The sequence below is a fragment of the Arachis duranensis genome, chromosome 4 (genome assembly GCF_000817695.3).
Source record: "Arachis duranensis cultivar V14167 chromosome 4, aradu.V14167.gnm2.J7QH, whole genome shotgun sequence".
Taxonomy (NCBI): Eukaryota; Viridiplantae; Streptophyta; class Magnoliopsida; order Fabales; family Fabaceae; genus Arachis; species Arachis duranensis.
Genome location: NC_029775.3, coordinates 2643545 through 2661343, shown reverse-complemented (window position 1 = coordinate 2661343; position 17799 = coordinate 2643545). Strand labels below are relative to the sequence as shown.

At 31.0% G+C, this 17799-nt stretch overlaps 3 protein-coding genes across 3 annotated transcripts; 1 reads left to right on the top strand and 2 right to left on the bottom strand.

The window, feature by feature from the left end:
- Positions 1-1680: 1680 nt before the first annotated feature.
- Positions 1681-4443, top strand: LOC107482768 (protein MIS12 homolog). The gene is made up of 7 exons (XM_016103339.3): positions 1681-1897; positions 2007-2067; positions 2209-2328; positions 2788-2880; positions 2982-3111; positions 3816-3953; positions 4052-4443. Exons 1-7 carry the CDS (start codon positions 1776-1778, stop codon positions 4111-4113), a joined length of 726 nt encoding a protein of 241 aa, XP_015958825.1. The 5' UTR covers positions 1681-1775; the 3' UTR covers positions 4114-4443.
- A 1780-nt stretch (positions 4444-6223) lies between these two features.
- Positions 6224-6804, bottom strand: LOC107482769 (histone H4). Its single transcript, XM_016103340.3, has one exon. The coding sequence runs from the start codon at positions 6710-6712 to the stop codon at positions 6401-6403; it is 312 nt and encodes a 103-aa protein (XP_015958826.1). The 5' UTR covers positions 6713-6804; the 3' UTR covers positions 6224-6400.
- Positions 6805-16454: 9650 nt separating this feature from the next.
- On the bottom strand, positions 16455-16943 carry LOC107482578 (serine/threonine-protein phosphatase 7 long form homolog). Its single transcript, XM_016103107.1, has one exon. It carries the CDS (start codon positions 16941-16943, stop codon positions 16455-16457), a length of 489 nt encoding a protein of 162 aa, XP_015958593.1.
- Between the last annotated feature and the right edge of the window lie 856 nt (positions 16944-17799).

Genomic DNA, 17799 nt, shown 5'->3' with positions numbered 1-17799 from the left:
GGATCTAGGTGCATCACACGGCGAAGTTCTAATTGGGCCTAAGAATCAAGATTGGGCCAATACCCACTCTTTTTGGGTGATGCAGTGGACCAATCGGTATAGCCACACTCTCTCTGATGACTTGGTGCATTTACATTATCCATTGAAAAATTTACATGTATTGGTACCGAGAAGCATTTGGTGACCACTTGCAATTGTCGAACCTTGTATTCGGAGAGAATTCAGAAGGTCCTCCACCACCACCGCCACCGAAACCGCCACAACAGGGGGTTGAGTATTTTGCACCATATGTTCCTGACACGCATCTGTCTGATTATTTTTCAGCGTCAGTCCCGATACATCAACAGTATTGGGGTGGTCCACAGTTTGAGTATGGAGGGCAAACTTCATTCAGTTAGCTGAGACTGAAATATCACTGAAATTTATTCTACAACAATGAAGGAGAAGGAAGAATGAGAGCAGAGGAAGAACAGCGGAGACCGACAATGAAAAAATGGAACTTCTGTGATATTTTTCCATTTTATGTATGTACTTATACGTAAATCGGACGGACCGACCGTATGCTATCAAATCGAATCTTGTGCGCATCACAAATCGTTGGATCCGACCAGTGCATTTCCGGATTAAAAAAAATTGGGCACCAGAAATCGGTGGGTTCGATTACTGCACTCATCGTTTTAGAAAGTTAGACAACCAGAAATCGGTGGGTCCGATTTCATGTAAACAAATTTTTTCCCTCACACAAATCGGTGGGTCCGATTTGTGTTCCTTCCCCTATCTACTTGAAATCGGTCGATCCAATTTCTTCTCCCAAAATTCTTAAAAACAACGCCATCATAACAGTGTAATTCACCCCTAATGATCATAACCCGGCATAACTCACATCACTAAATCATATAAAAAAATCAGCCTACATATATAAAGTATATAAATTTTTTGTTACGATTTATTGAAATTTGAAACCACTTAATCATGTCCGTAGTTAATAAGTATTTCCGAATGTGCTTTTATTTTGGATTTAGATTCTCTAAATTTTGAATTTTTACTTTAGAAGGTAAAGTGTGATCTTCTACCCTTGAATGATTTCTCTCTCATATTTACTCTTGGCCCCACCTATAAAATAAATAGTGAGAGATCAGACTTTACTCTCTAAAATAAAATTCAAACTTTAGAGAATCCAAATCCTTTCATTTTATATATGGCTAATTCACTGGTGCATTTTATTTTATTTTGATGTCAAACTTGTCGAACTTATCCTTTAAAATAAATATCAAATATAATTATGTTATATGTACACTAAAATCAATTATTAAAATTAGCTATTTGTATAAATATATATTAAAATATAAATACATATTAAAAATAATTAAATTACACATATATTTATACACAATAGATTAATAACTAATTTTAATAGTTAATTTTCAGAGTGAATACCCATTCGACTCTAACCATTATCACAATGTAAAAAAACACCCAATCCGATCCCTCATCTTTTTTTTGACTGATTAGTTTTTGTACAAAAAAACAACATTCTCATTATCTTTTTAAAATAATTATTAAAAATCGGATTGATTTTTTTTGTCAAAAACTTTATTGCCTTTCGAAATAATTGTCCAGAGCTATTTTGAGTTTTTCTCTAATTTTAAACGGGTTCAACTTCGAGTAAAACTGCTCCACACTTTCTCTGCAATAAATTGTACTCGCTCTCTCTTTGTTGATTTGCTTTGACGATTTTAGAGAGAGAGAGAGAGAGTGTCCAATTTGGCGGGAAAATGGAAGGCAGCGAGAGCGAGGCCATCTTTGAATCGTTGAATCTGAATCCGCAGCTCTTTGTCAATGAAGTTCGCAACACCGTCGATGATGTCGTCGACGAAGCTTTCGATTTCTTCCACCAGTAAGTAACACCCGCACACGCTCCCTTCTTTTCTCTTGTTTATTTTTTCACTTTCAATTCCGAAATATCATCGTTTGTTTTAATCGCTTTTGTAATTCTATGATTTCAGAGAGGCATCAACCAAGTTGAACTCTGAAGGCTCCATACAAAGGTCTGAAGATCTGAAAAAGGTAATTGTTTTGCGGAGCTGAACAGAATTTTACCAGTTAGAGTTACTTTTGATGTGATAATGGAAATTTGAGGGTATGATAGTTGGTAGCTAGGTTATGCTAAGTGTGGTTCATGCAATTGGTTTGGTTTTTGTGTGAAAGGGAGTTGATTGCGTTCGGCAGAAGATCCAATCTGTTTTGGACAATCGCTTAGCTATTTGGGAAAAATACTGTCTACTTCACTGTTTTGCTGTTCCCCAAGGCTTTTGCATGCCAAACACTGTATGATTCCTCTCTCTCTCTCTCATTACATTAGATTATTAAGAAGGATTATTGCAAGATATCTCTTAGAGATATGACCATTCATGTTGCCTCTTCCTATCAGCTTAAGTTTTTTAGATGAGTGGTTTCATGCATGTCCAGAAAGGAGGATTATTATGATCTATCATATTCATAAGGCATTAAAAGTTGTCCTTAATATCAGGTTCTGGCACATAGACAAAACCTTATGACTTTCACACGCATCACTTCAGAAAGAAACCTCACTTTTATCTATGTGGCAACATCTGATTTAATGTCAGTCTAAAAATTAGTTCTGTTAACCTGCTATGAATATGCAGTATAATACAAGTATACTATATTATAATGTTATATATCTGTATGTACTAACTGATAAGCATTTCTTAAGGATTTTCATTTCATGAACAATTATCTAACTTAAAGAAGACAATGTACTTCCAGGACAAGACAAATGAGAATGGCTTCCATCCAGATGCTCCTTTTGATCCCGATATTGATGCCCAGTTAAATTCCTTAAGAACAAGACTAACAGAGGTCGTATGAATGATAATTACTGAAATCCTTCTATTATGGGATTCTACTTTGTTTTTGTCATTTGATTTATAATTTTACATTGATACTATTTGTGCTGTCAGGTGGGGAAGGAGTTTGAAGTGTTGAATCATGAAATTCAAACATTAGAAAAACAGTCTACTGTCAATGCTCACTATGTCAATAACGCAGTACAATTATATGAGCAGAACAATTTCCATGTGTTGTTTCAGGGTAATTCAAGAGCTCCTCTTCATCTTTATATTCATTTTTACATGGCAAGGACCATCCTTTATGATTAGAGACTAATTGTGATGCGAAATGCATGCTTTCGTTTTGATTAAGCTAAAGGGTGCTTCAATTTTTCTACCTTTATCTATATATGTATTACCTACGTACTGCATATTGCTTTACTTATCCAGTTTTGATGCAAATGGACATTAAATTCTTTGGATATGCACAGCTTAGTTAGCATTTAATTGGTTCAACTGTTTGGATTCTAGAAATATTTTAAAATATATATGATTTTTTTTCTCACCCAATTGCGTAGGCAGTTAAATAATGCACAATTAGGAAAGGGTTTCTTTTTGGTTATGTGGTTTATACGTCATATATGACTTGCATCACATATATTAGTGTTTTACATGTAGAAGATCAAAGTTTTTCTATCCAACTTTACGTCAAAGTTTTACATGTATTGCTAATATGGTTTAGGATGTCAAGCCCATGAACCTCAAGGGAGAAGCTTACCAAATAATGCTTTCAACTTTTTCCCTGTATGATAATGATGATTATTGTTATCTTTTATTTTTATATGGAAATAAGTAGGAAGAATTTTGTACTTTATGATGGAAATAATTGACAACGGTTGAACCGATATTAGATGAAGTTTTGTAGTCAACTGATCTATAAATATGTAATTATTTTGTTTCCCACAGATATTGTGACAACTGCAGCTGAACTTGGGACAAAAATAAAAAAACTAAACACTACCACAATTGAACAATCTGAACAAATGAAAACAAAAGTGGTTTACAGTCCAGAGATGGATCTATCTTATATTATACCTTGCAAAGGTAACTTAAAATATTCATTGTATTTCCCTTGCTACTTACTTTAGGCAAGTTGAAATTTTAGCTTTCCAAGTTTCATACTTATTAATTTCTCTTTGCAGGTCTCTCAAATACCAATTTAGATGCCCTTCAGAAATTTGCAAGTATTATGAAGAGTACATGAAATTGTGTTTTTCATCAGTCTAATTGGAACAACATTTTTGTTGATCCCTACTCTTTCCTTGTACTAGTTTGTTGGAATTTACCTTTCCATTATTAGGATTATTGTGAGCAATTATGTTATGCTTGAAATTAATGATGTGGCCCATAAAAAGAGTGTATTTATTGGCGAAGTTTTTTATTTTCTCATTCCCTGTTAAGACTCTAGAACATACTGCAAATATTTTAACTAAGACCCATCGTCCTGCGAGATTTCGAAATCTTCTGTCTAAACTCAAGATGGTCTTTTTAGCTCCCACTTAATTATTAATGGATGTTAGAGTATCTTTTCGAATATTTGTATATTGATTAGCTTGATATTCTTATTAATAATAAGATATTATGTATTTATTACCTTAATTATTTTCACCTATAAATAAGTTATATTATGTGTCATATACTTTTCACCATAGTAATACACAAACCTTTTTTTTTTCAATCTTTCCTCCTAGTTCCTGATAATTGGTTTGCTTAATTGTTTCTTTTTAGTTACCACGTTCTTTTGCTCTTCTTTCTGCAATTGCGAACCACCTAATGAGTTTGATCTTGGAATGAGATAATTGGGGACAAAAATTAAGAAAATAATTACAAATTATAAGTGAAATTGAGATAGGAAAAACAATAAAATGAGAAGAAAATTAAAATAGTAAGAAAATGTTATCTCATTTTCAATTATGATTTGTGCAACAAGAAGATCGAGTGATGATGATAACATTGGAATAGATCTGGAAGATGAAGAAAGCAAAGAAGAAGATGAAGAAAGCAAAGAAAGAACTTTATAAGTTCTGGATGCTGGTACAAAGATAAGAAGGATTCTTTGCCTGCCAAAATAGATGGTGGAAAACGGTCTAAAGAGTTGGACATACCTTACATTGAAGCTCCCAAGAACATTGAGGAATTATATTCCCTGCTTGATAATTGCTCTACTTCTGATACCATCCTATTGTCAATCACATTTGGACTGGAAAATCCTAAGAAAATGCAAGTATGAAATTTCTTCAATAATACTAGTATCAGTTCACACTTCATTGGTTGAGTAAATGCAACTGAACTGTATTCTATGTTATGTATTATTGTAGGGATCCTTAGCTTTGAATCAAACTAATGCTTTGGTAAAAGTAAAACTAGCTAGCTGAATATAGTTTGATCCATTTTGTTTTAAATCACACGCCTGTGCATATGTCGTAACTTCCAATCATGTTTGTTCTTGAAAGCTATTAACCAAGTTTGATAGACTTGGTTCTTTTAAATTCACAATTTTTATCATTTTAATTCCTCAAATTCAAAATTACCTATAATGAATTTCGAAATTCAGTTACAGGCACTATATTGGTCTTTAAACCCTTTCTAGTATTAAATCAACAAATTAAATACCGAATCTGTTATTGTCTTATTTTCAAAACAACTCCGGTTTGTCTTATGTAAAAGCAAAAGTCAAAAATACTATTTAACAACTCCAGTATTTCATTCAATACACTGAAAACTGAAAGTGAAAATCATAAATCTTAAATACCACACTTGAAATTTAGTCAAATTGGAAATGAAAATTAAATTCATTCGACAAAATTACTCAATATTTTAACAAAATTACATACAAAATTATTGAATTATCTTCCCAACACCGTTGTCAAAATTGAAATAATTCAAGAAATTTACATCTTTAGTAGTTAAAAAATGTTTTGAAATTTTCAACAGTCAAATCTTATAGTGATTCCTCTCAACCACTGCAAAGTATTTGTTTGATTTAAATTTTACGAGCATCATTGATGATTTCCTCATCATTCTATCCAAATGAAGCTTCTAAGCCAGAATCTTGCTATTGAACATTTTCATATATGTTTTTTCAATTTAGCAGGGAACTTACGCAAATTCCCAATCATAAACTTTCAAGTTATAGTGTTCTGCCAACCTTGTTAATTGTCATCCGAATTTCTCAAGATTCAAGTAAATGAAACCAATTCACTCGTTGAACTTAAAAACGAGATAAATTTCATAACAAAATCAACTAAATATGAACGAACTAACAGTAAATATAAAGTAAAATAAAAAATTAAAAGCACCAACACAGAGCAGAATTACTAACTCCTTCAGCTTAACATTTCATATAGAATACATAACATCAAGATTCCAAAACCAAAATAAAAAAAAAAACAATCATTTCCATTTCCTCTAGATCCAACACTAAACTTCATCGAGCTCACTAATCCATGAAACATTTACAAGCACGAGGAAATACTAAACCCTAAATTGAATCAACCACCGAAACCGTAGAGAGTCCTTCCCTGCCTCTTGAGGGCATAAACGACATCCATGGCAGTAACGGTTTTGCGGCGAGCGTGCTCGGTGTAGGTAACGGCATCGCGAATGACGTTCTCCAAGAAGATCTTGAGGACGCCACGTGTCTCCTCATAGATGAGACCGCTGATCCTCTTGACGCCTCCCCTGCGAGCCAAACGGCGAATGGCGGGTTTCGTGATTCCTTGAATGTTATCACGAAGCACCTTTCTGTGCCTCTTCGCTCCTCCCTTTCCCAATCCCTTTCCTCCCTTTCCACGACCTGACATTTTCAAAACACTCAAGAGATTTTTCTTTTTTGGCAAGAGTATATTTGAATGTTGTTTGGGGTTTCGATGGCGCTGTTTCTTGAATTGTTGCTGTTACTTGTTATATATACATAGATTATAGAGGAGTTGAGACGCAAGTAAGATTTGTGTTTCGAGTCTCGAAATGGAAAGAGAGGATTCATGACCGTTGGATGTGGGAAAAATGGACGCCGTGAGATTGTAATCCGTGTCGTGTGGTTGAAGAAATTTTTAGTCGTTGATTATGTTTTATCAACGGTGGATGGTCTTTCGGGGTGTGATGTTTTGGATAGTTCATTTTTTGGGGATCAGTGACGTGCCGACGTACTTGCTAGGATAGAAAAGCGCATCAATTAGGCTTCATTTTTAGTAAAACTTCTTGAATAAGTGCTTGTATGTGTTTAAAAGAAAAAATTAATAATTAATAATTTTTAGTATTTTTTATTATTATTTTATCAATATAAATATTAAATTATTTTTTACAAATAAATTTTGTACATTTATATGCATAAATTTTAAAAAATATGAATATAAATTATATTAATTTATATGTATAAACTCTTATAAATATAAATATAAATTATATGTTTTTTGTGTATAAAATTTTTATAAGAGAAAAAAACAAATCAATCTTTAAATTTTTGGTCCGTGGACATTTAAATTCTCGACTTCTTTAAATTGAACACACTGATTTCTGGGTCTAATTTGTCCCATTTTAAAAATTCTCTCACGTGTGCATTCGTATCAATTATGTCAATACAACGAGAGTTATGTTTATTTTTTCAATGGTAAACATGAGTGATCGATATGTCCAGATTTAAAAAAGGTCATCAACTTAAAAGTATTTTTAAATCCTCAAAAACTTAAATGTCTGTGGATCAAAAGGTTAAGGACTTACTTGTACTTTTTTCTTTTTATAAATATATATATGCAAATTATTGTTAAGTAAGTACTAATAAAAATAATAATATTTATTAGTTATATAGTATTACTCTTTTTTTAAGTATAAATTCTTCATTTTGTATTTAGTAAATCTAAAAAATCATGTATTTATGTTTGTAGTTTTTAAAAAATAAGATACTTTTGATAGCATCTAATGTAAATTTTTTTTAAATTGACTTGTGTTATGAAAATTAAAAAGTCTAGTATAATCTTATATATTAACTAAATTTTAAATTTTTCATTGTAGTTTATTGTAGAGTTTGAATATTTTAAATATATTATATTTTCTGGTAAATAATTTTACATATTTTTAATTACTTAAAGTTTAATAACTAATTTTTCGCGGATTTAAGTTTTATTTAAGAGTTTGAATTCCACCAAAACTAATTTAATTATTTTTGTTTCGAACACTAGAATTGAGCTAAGGAGTTTTCAAACAATATAATAATCAAAAGTAATAAATTCAATAATATATTTTATCAACTTAATTCTTTTAGTTTAGTTATTTTAATCTAATAATTCAATAATATATTTTATCCTATATTTTTAAATATTGATAATTAACTAATAATCAAAAGTAATAAATTCTAATGGTTCTCTATCATTTCTCCTATAAAAAATGCTTTGGACAAAAAAATTTGTGATAAAACTATTGTGATATGGATGTCTATGGACGGCTAAATTTTTTAAGATTGAGATGTTCATATTATCAAAGAGAGATTGCATTTAACGAGGTTTGAAAAGAATGTCCATTGTCCATACTTGCGATTTGAGTTAAATTCTAGGGGTTTGGCTTGATTTACTTTGAAATTTAAATTTGTTAGTAGGAGTTGTTGAAATAGCCTGTGATTCTTGTTTTAAATTACTCCTAGCATTGTAGGATTGAGGTCTCTTATGACTCTTTTAAAACCCTAGCGCAGTTCCTTTCTCTCTCCCGTTGAGATAAACTGCAAAGCTCTCTTGAGGGCTGCTGCCGCTGCCTCAATCTAGGCTGTGGTGGCCCTCCTATACTCCAATCTCCTTTAACCGCTTTTCTTTTTTCGCCTCCACTGTCTCCACTTCCTTCTCCTCCTTTTTCCTTCTCCTCTGTTTCTTTGTTCTCTTCCGCCTTCGCCCACACTGCTCCGCCACCTCTTTATCTTCTTCTCTCTTATCTCTTTGCTTCCTGTTTCTTGGTTTCTTTTTTGTTTTTCTGCTTTTCTTTTAGAGATTTAGATTTGATATCCAGATCTAGATCTAAAATAACCTTCCTTCGAACCTGAGCTTAGCTCTGTGTTCCTGATTTTATAACCCATATGTGATTTTGCCCCCTCTTTTGTGGTGGTGTTTTGGTTCCCTTTATGGTTGCTGGTGGTGTTCTGATGATACAGATCTTTTCAGATCTTGAAGAAAAATTCTAGGAAAAAATAGTTTTGTTTATAGAAAAACTTTCAGAATCAAAAAATATTCAGATCTATATGAAGAAGAAGATGCATCTTATTAGCTTGCAGCACATGTGTGTAGATTTAGAAACAAAAGAGATTCTGTTTGATCTCTGTTTTTTCTTGTTAAGATTTTTAGTAATCGAATGTTGGGCTTGTTATCAGATTTTAGTTCAATACACTATCTATCTTCTTGTTATCTATATAGAATTGATATTTCTTTAATATTTGTAAGTGTCGTTTGGCTTTCCTATAATTAAAAAACGTTTCTTATATGAATCATTTCTATTATATTGAGATAATAATATTAGTGACTATTAATATTAGAATTTTTTATTTATACTTTTTTATTTTATATTTATTTTTTATTTTTTATTTATTTTACAACACGTTATCAGTATGAAATTCTAATCAAAATTTAGGAAGACTCAAATAATAAATTTTTATTATGTTAAAACTCTCTCATCTTGAATTTAATATTCTTGATATATCTAAAGATAACTACTTGTCATGGATATTAAATATTGATACAATGCATATTGGAAAGACCATTAAGGTTGAAATAAGCATCCTAGAAGGATGCCATGATCTTCATTTGTTGTCATCTTGACGAAAAATTAAAAAATAAATATCTCACACTATAAGATCCTGCAGATCTGTGGAAGAATCTTAAAGAAATGTATAATTATCAAAAGATAGTGATGTTTTCTCAAGTCCGATATAAGTGGACACACTTGCTTCTACAGAATTTTAAATCCATAAACGAATACAATTCAACAATATTCCGAATTATCTCACGAATGAAATTATGTGGGGGAAAAGATAACTGTAAATGTTATGTTAGAGAAAACTTTCTCGACCTTCCATGCTTCGAATGTGCTCCTACAGCAGTATTGAAAAAAAGAATTTAAAAAATATTCTGAACTAATATATTGCCTTCTTGTTGCTAAATGAAACAAGGAATTGCTTTTAAAAAATCATGAAGCACACCCAGTTGGCGCCGCTCCATTTTTCTTAAACAAATGCGGTAAATATAACCCCAAATGCAATAAATGGCAACACTTTGATAGAAAAAAAAATTATGGAAGGAAGAAAAATTATGTTCGCAAGAAAGAATCTCACCAGAAGTGGGATAAAGAAAGAAATAATGGACAAAATAAATCAACAGAGAATAAATATTTTTGTTGTGGTGGAAAGAGCCATTGGTCATGTAATTGTCGTACTCCAAGACATTTATGTTAGTTGATCTTTATCATGCATCCTTGAAAAAAGATAACAAACGAAATAAGACAAATTTTACTTCAAAAGATGTTGCTGAAAATTACACTACTCATTATGAAGTATCTGATTTTTTATGATACTGGAAAAATATTAGTAATTTAATTAATAATAGAAAAGTTAATATTTGGTTTCATTAGGTGCTTATGTAATTAAATAATTTTAGAAACTAATTCCAATCAGGAATATAATATTACTACGTATGTATTTTTACTCATTTTATAATTATTTGTTTTTGAAGAAAACGACAAGGATAGGTAATGAAGATGTTTGCCTTGCGGATAGTGCAAGTTCGCATACTATTCTCAAAAGTAATATATTTTACTCATCTTGTACCAAAAGAAGAATGTGTTAATATTTAATACTATTATTAGTTTAGGCAATGTGATAGAAGACTTCAGAAGAGCTATAATTTTATTTTTTGGAGGAATAAAATTCATAATAAATAATGCACTATTGTCTATTAAGTCTCTAAGAAACTTGTTGAATTTTAAAGATATTCGCCGAAATGAATATCATATTGAAACAGTGAATGAGAAAAATCATGACTATTTATATATCATAACTCATGATTTCATTAAAAATGTTATATTAAAAAAATTATCCTCACTTTTTTTTTAGTTATATTATATTAAAATCAGTGCAATTGAATCACATGCCATTTTAAATCAGAAGTTTACTAGTTCAAATGGATTCATAATTTAGTATGATCGATTAGGGTATCTTAGAACAACAATGATGCGAAAAAAATATTGAAAATTTTCATGGATATTCACTAAAAAACCAGAAGATTCTTAAATTTAGTGAATTTTGTTGTACTGCATGTTCTCAGGGAAAGCTAATTTTAAGGTCATCGCCGGTAAAAATTAGATTTGAGTCTCCTGAATTCCTAGAAATTATTTAAGGCGATACATGTGAACCTATTTATCCACCATGCATATCTTTTAGATATTTTATGATCCTATTAGACGCATCTTCGAGATTACTTGCTCAAATTATTCGATTAAAAGCACAGTTTCTAGAAAATCCAATCAAAACAATTCATTTTGATAATGCTGGTGAATTCACCTCTCAAACTTTCTATGCTTATTGTATGGTCAATGGTATAAGTGTTGAACATCCAGTAGCTCATGTTCATACAGAAAATGGACTAGCAAAATTACTTATTAAACAGCTACAATTGATTGCTAGACTCTTACTTATGAGAACAAATCTTCCGACCTCTGCTCGGGAGCATACCATTTTATATGCTGCAACACTTATTCATTTAAGGCCAATAAGTTACCATCAATTATCTCTTCTGCAATTAATTTTTGACCAGCAGTCAAATATTTTCATTTGAGAATATTTAGGTATGTGATATATATTCTAATTGCTCCACCTTCTTACACTAAAATGAGACTCCAAAAAAAATTAAAGATTTATGTGAGATATGATTCTTCCTCTATATTGAGGTATCTTGAGATATAAACAGAAAATGTGTTTAAATCTCGATTTACACATTGTCATTTTAATTAATTAATGTTTCTAACATTGGGGAAGAGAATAAACCACTTGAGAAAGAACTTAATTGAAATGCATCATCGTTAATGCATCTAGACCTACGATCAGAACAATGTGAAATAGAAGTTTAAAATATTATACATTTATAAAGAATAGCAAATAAATTTTCTGATTCATTTTCTGGTACGAAAATGATAACTAAATTCTATATACCAACTGAAAATGTTCAAATTCGAATTGATGTCCCAATAAAAAAATAGTCACCGAAACGAATTCACGTTATAAGTATAGTAGGCCTGTCAGTTTCAAAGACAAAAATTCTCAAAAAAAGAAAATAGGTAAATACTATTCCTGTTGAAAAAGATAAAGACATAGTAAAGACTCCTATAGTTATCCAAAATTCTGATATATTTTTAACGACAGAAGAGGTTCAGGTACTTGAAAATTATGAAAATGATGAGATCTCAATAAATTATGTCTTTACAAGAGAAAAATAGAACCAAAATAAAATAATTGTCAATGAAATATTTGCATATAATATGGCCAAGGGCGGAGCTAGATAAAATATTAGAGGGGGCCAAAAATATTTACACTATAAAATAAGACTAAAATAAAATTTTAAGGGGGCTAAAGTGAAATTTACATATCATTTACATGTAAAAAATTAAAATTAGGGGGACATTGCCCCCCTTTCCCACTATGTGGCTCCACCCCTAAATGTAGCATTACAGATCATACATGAAAGTAAGAATCTTGAGCAAAAAACAGTTGAAGAATGTCGACAAAAGAATGATTGACCAAAATGAAAAAAAGTTATGAAGATTGAGTTAGACTCACTTGCAAAACGTGAAGTCTTTTAGACATGTAGTCCGTATACCAGAAGAGGTACACGAAATGAGAAAAACAAAGTTGTACTCTACAAAACTCGACTTATGACATAAAATTTCTTACGAAAACCCGGTATAGATTATAAAGAAATATATTTCTTTGTAGCAGATGCAATAATATTGCGTTATTTAATCCGTTTATCAGAATACCATAAATTACATATACATCTAAAGGATGTGGTGGCATCTTATCTATACGGATCATTACATCATGATATTTATATGAAAATTATGAAATAACTAAAGATATCTATACCATCCAATAAATATTCGTAGGGGTTACACTCAGTCAAATTATAAATATCTTTATATGGTCTAAAGCAATCTGAACGAATGTGGTATAATTGTCTTACTGAGTATCTAGCCAAAAACGAATTCAAGAATGATGACATCTGCCCATGTATTTTTCATAAAGAAATCTTCATCTGGATTCATTATAATTGATGTGTATGTTGATGATTTAAATATCATTGGGGCCCCTTAAAAGATTTCAACAATTATAAAAGTTCTAAAAGAAAAGTTTGAGATGAAAGATATTGAAAAGACTAAATTTTGTTTTGGCCTGTAGATAAAGCATACAAATAATGAGAGTTTTATTTATCAAATAACATACATAGAAAATATCTTAAATATATTTTATATGGATAAGTTACACCCATTAAGTACTCCCATGATCGTAAGGTATTTGAACGTAGAAAAGGGTAAATTCCATCCTAAAGAGTAAAATGGAAATATTTTTTGTTCTAAAATGCCATGTTTTAATGTTATTGGAGTACTAATGTATTTTGCTAATAATATACGACCTCACATATCATTTGTCATGTATTTATTAGCAAGATATAGTTTCTCCCCAGCCATGAGATATTGGAATGGAATCAAATAAATCGTTCGATATCTTAATGGAATAGTTGATATGGGACTATTTTATCCATATGAATCCAAGTCACAATTTGTTGGCTATGCAAATACAGGATAATTGTCTGATTCACACAAAAGAAGATCTCAAACAAGATACCTATTCACATATGGTGATACAGCTATATCATGGAGGTCCATGAAACAAACTATAGCAGCAATATCCTCTAATCATACTGAAATACTAGCGATACATGAAGCAAGTCGCGAGTGTTTTTGCCTCAGAAGTTTAATCCAGTATATTCTATCATCATGTGGACTGACTAATAGAAAAATAGTTCCAACTGTTCTGTTTGAAGATAATACAACATGCATTGCTCAACTTAAAGGTGGATACATCAAAGATGATAGAACAAAACATATTTCTTCCAAATTCTTCTTCACTTATGACATTCAAAATCAAGGAATAATTGATGTCCAACAGATCATCTCAAGCGATATTTTGGCAAATTTATTTACAAAGTCACTTCCAAAATCCTCCTTTAAAATATTAGTACATCAGATTGAGATGCGCAGATTTTAAGATAATAAATCATGTTGATATGAGGGGGAGATTTTACTCTTTTTCCTTGGTATAGTTTTTGTCCCTATTGAATTTTTGTCGATAAGTTTTCTAATGAAGCAGTCGCATCACAAAGGATATTATACTCTTTTTTCTTTACTAATATTTTTTTTATTAAATTTTTTTGTAAAGTTTTAATGAGGAATAATCTTAAATAGACATTCAAAAGAGAGTGTTGTGATATGAATGTATATTGGCGACCGAATTTTTTAAAATTGAGACTCATATTATCAAAAGAGATTGCATTTAATGAGGTTTAAAAAGAATGTTCATTGTGAGTGTATAAATAAAATATATAGTTTTAGACAAGATACACAACAATAATATATAAAACACGACTCAATTTTATCGTTATGGAAGCCTTGTATGTGATGTGTCTAGTTATGAATTCATGGGGTGCTAGACAAATGTGTGGGACAGCTTTTTGTGAGTAATAGGGGGTAGAATTCGGATCGTGCGAGTTCTTTGTTTAAAAAATTTGCTGAACAAATCGGAGGGTCCGATTTGGCCTCCGATTTGGAAGGAGGGAAATATGAATTTTGAAACAAGCAAATTGGACCGTCCGTGTTGTATATATATCTGAATATTATAATTTTTTTTGGATCAGCTGAAACTAATCGACGGGTCCGATTTATGTATATATGCATATATAAAAGTGTGTAACTCGTAAAAGAGATCAGATCCCGTCTTCTTCTTCTTGTTCGACTTCTTCTTCTGGTTTCTTCTTTTCGTGTTTCTCTCTTGCTTGGTATGAAGCAAAAAAATCTGGAAGTGAAGTTTCTGTTCTTGTTTAGGTGAGTGAGAGAAATGAATGACAGAGTTCTTTTAAAAGTGTATTATTTTAGTCAGATTTTGTTACAAACATCTGAAGGAGTAAAATTTATTTATGAAAATTCGTCAGATGTTATTATTCCCTTCACAATCTCATTTGAAGAGCTCAAAGGTGTGATCTGTGAGAAGATAGATTATGAGATGTCAAGAAAAATATCATGTATTTTATACAGATGTCCCATACCGGTGTTTGGTGGATTCGTCCAATTTCAAACCAAATATGTAACGGACGAAGCGAGTATGCAAGAGATGTTTTCAATGTATATTGAAAGTTGTGCTCAAATATCGTTCATCGATTTGTACGTTGAATTCGAATAATTCGAGGTCGACCGGAATATTGTACGGGAAGATTACAATAGTGACAGTGAAGAAGAGTTCGAAAGCAATTACGAAGTTGTTAGTCCAGACGGAGATGAAGATCAAGGTGATGGCACTATGGCTCCAAATGTGACAGATGTGGTAAATGCACTCGCAAACGAAGTACTGTTTGAGGAGCCATCTTTCATGCGAGTTTTGGATTTGGAAGCCATGCATGTTCCGGAGTTTCCGGAATATATGAGTGCAGGTATGTAATTGCCTATATTTATAAAAAGGATTAAAATTTTGTAATAATTTATCTTGATCGATGGACCAAATAGTTAAATGAAGTGTGAAAATATACTAAATTAGCATTTGTTTATCTGTTCATTTAGTTAAGTTTAAGATAATAATTTTGTTAGTTAGTTATTGATATAGTTAAATATAAATTAGTATTTATTAATCAGTATTTAATTATGTGTTTATGTTCTTATTTTGTTTAGAATGAGATAATAACCTGATGTAAAGTTTATTTATATCATAATTGATGCAGTGAGTATTGATTTACCTTTAGTTTCGATTATTAAATATTCGTGTATTAAGTATTTTTTGTATGGCTGCCGTCGCGGAAAAAATTCCTATTGTCGCAGATGGTGAATTTGTCGTTGGGATGGAATTCAGTTCCAGGGAAGCTGTTATTAAAGCAATGAAAGAGTATATCATCCGAAGAAGTGTAGACTACCGGGTGTATGAGTCGGAGCCGTTGACATTTTATGCCAAGTGTACACAGTATGGGTCAGGGTGTGATTGGCTTATCAGGGTTGGTATGATCAGCAAGAAGTACTGTTGGGTTATAAGGAGGTATAATGGTAGTCACACCTGTACCAGAGCCACCATTTCTCATGATCATTTGAAGCTGGATTCGACCACAATTGCAGAAGTAATAAAGCCGTTGGTTGAGGCTGACCCCTCGTTAAAGGTAAAATCAGTTATTGCAGAAGTGCAATCGAAGTTCAACTACACCGTCAGTTATCGAAAAGCATGGCTGGCTAAGTAAAAGGCAGTAGAAAAAATATTTGTAGAAACTTTCAGTGGACAGATGCCCCAGACTTGTCTCCAGACAAGATCGTTTCGATCAACAATATAATGTGGCACTTTACGTACCTCTGTATACTGCTTTCATCAGTTAACTGTAAATTTTCTTTTAAATCCTGTAGCCACGTCAGTTTTATGCAGCTTCCTTTACAGTCCGACTTACGCGGTGCAACTCCAAATTGGTGTAAACACTCCGCCTCCAAGGTTTCAAAACTACTCATTGTCATTCCTGTGACTAGAAAACTGTCCGTCGGAAGACCAAGAATTATAGCCACATCTTCAAACGTCACAGCACATTCACCAATCGGAAGGTGAAAGGTATGTGTGTCTGGGTGCCACCTTTCGATTAGACCATTCACCAGTACTTTCTGACATTGGACTACCCCAATCTGAGATACATGATAAAAACCAATAAATCGTAAATGCTCCTCCACCCTATTATTGTACTGATCCAGAGAAACTGAGTAATCACAAATCAACATTCTTAGACTCAACAAAAACATAACAAATTATTAGTCAACTCATTAACAATTACTAATTTACTACTAAAAGATAATAATTTTTTAACTAGAAAAACTAAAATATTAAACTCATGCTAAACTTTTTGTTAATTACAAAATTTAGTAATTACCATGTACTAACCTACCAATTAATTAACTCTAATTATTAAAAAATTTGCACAACTAATTCAACAACACATATTAATTAAAACCATACAACTATCATAAATTATTTTACTAAATCCAACTAAAACAAATAATTCTAACTTCTAAATTTAATTATTAATCCTAAAAATTATTCATAACTAACTATTAATAATAATAACTAATACATAATTCCAATTCTTATTAAACTTAAGACCTCAACTACAATACCATATTTATTACTACTAAAACGCTAATAACAACCAAATTAATATTACCAAAAAAACAAATCCACTATACTTAAGTATATTTCACGAAATCGAATCATCATCAATCAAAATTATCAACAATATTACAAGATCTAGATTAGTTATTTATTTATTTACGGTTACAAAAAAATATTATAAATATAAAGTTATAATTTTTAAAATTAACTATAAAAGTTAATTAAATAATTATAATTTTTAAAATTATTACAAAAAATTTTAATCATGTAGTATTTTTTACTAAGCTATCATATTAGTCTAACTCAAATATTATCATTCATTCAAATATTCTCTAACTACATCTAAATAAACAAATGTTCTAATTATTATTTAAACATATATTCCTAAATTTTTAAAAATAATAATAATCATTCTATTTATATTCCTAAATTCAATTTCTAACAACAATAATAATAATTAACTTCCTA

What these genes read in the sequence shown, in the direction of transcription:
- LOC107482768 (XM_016103339.3), top strand. Translation starts at nt 1,776, where the DNA reads ATGGAAGGCAGCGAGAGCGAGGCCATCTTTGAATCGTTGAATCTGAAT. An exon ending in GCTTTCGATTTCTTCCACCA is followed by an intron (nt 1,898 to 2,006) that starts GTAAGTAACACC and finishes CTATGATTTCAG; the next exon opens with AGAGGCATCAACCAAGTTGA. An exon ending in TAAGAACAAGACTAACAGAG is followed by an intron (nt 2,881 to 2,981) that starts GTCGTATGAATG and finishes TTGTGCTGTCAG; the next exon opens with GTGGGGAAGGAGTTTGAAGT.
- LOC107482769 (XM_016103340.3), bottom strand. Translation starts at nt 6,712, where the DNA reads ATGTCAGGTCGTGGAAAGGGAGGAAAGGGATTGGGAAAGGGAGGAGCG.
- LOC107482578 (XM_016103107.1), bottom strand. Translation starts at nt 16,943, where the DNA reads ATGTTGATTTGTGATTACTCAGTTTCTCTGGATCAGTACAATAATAGG.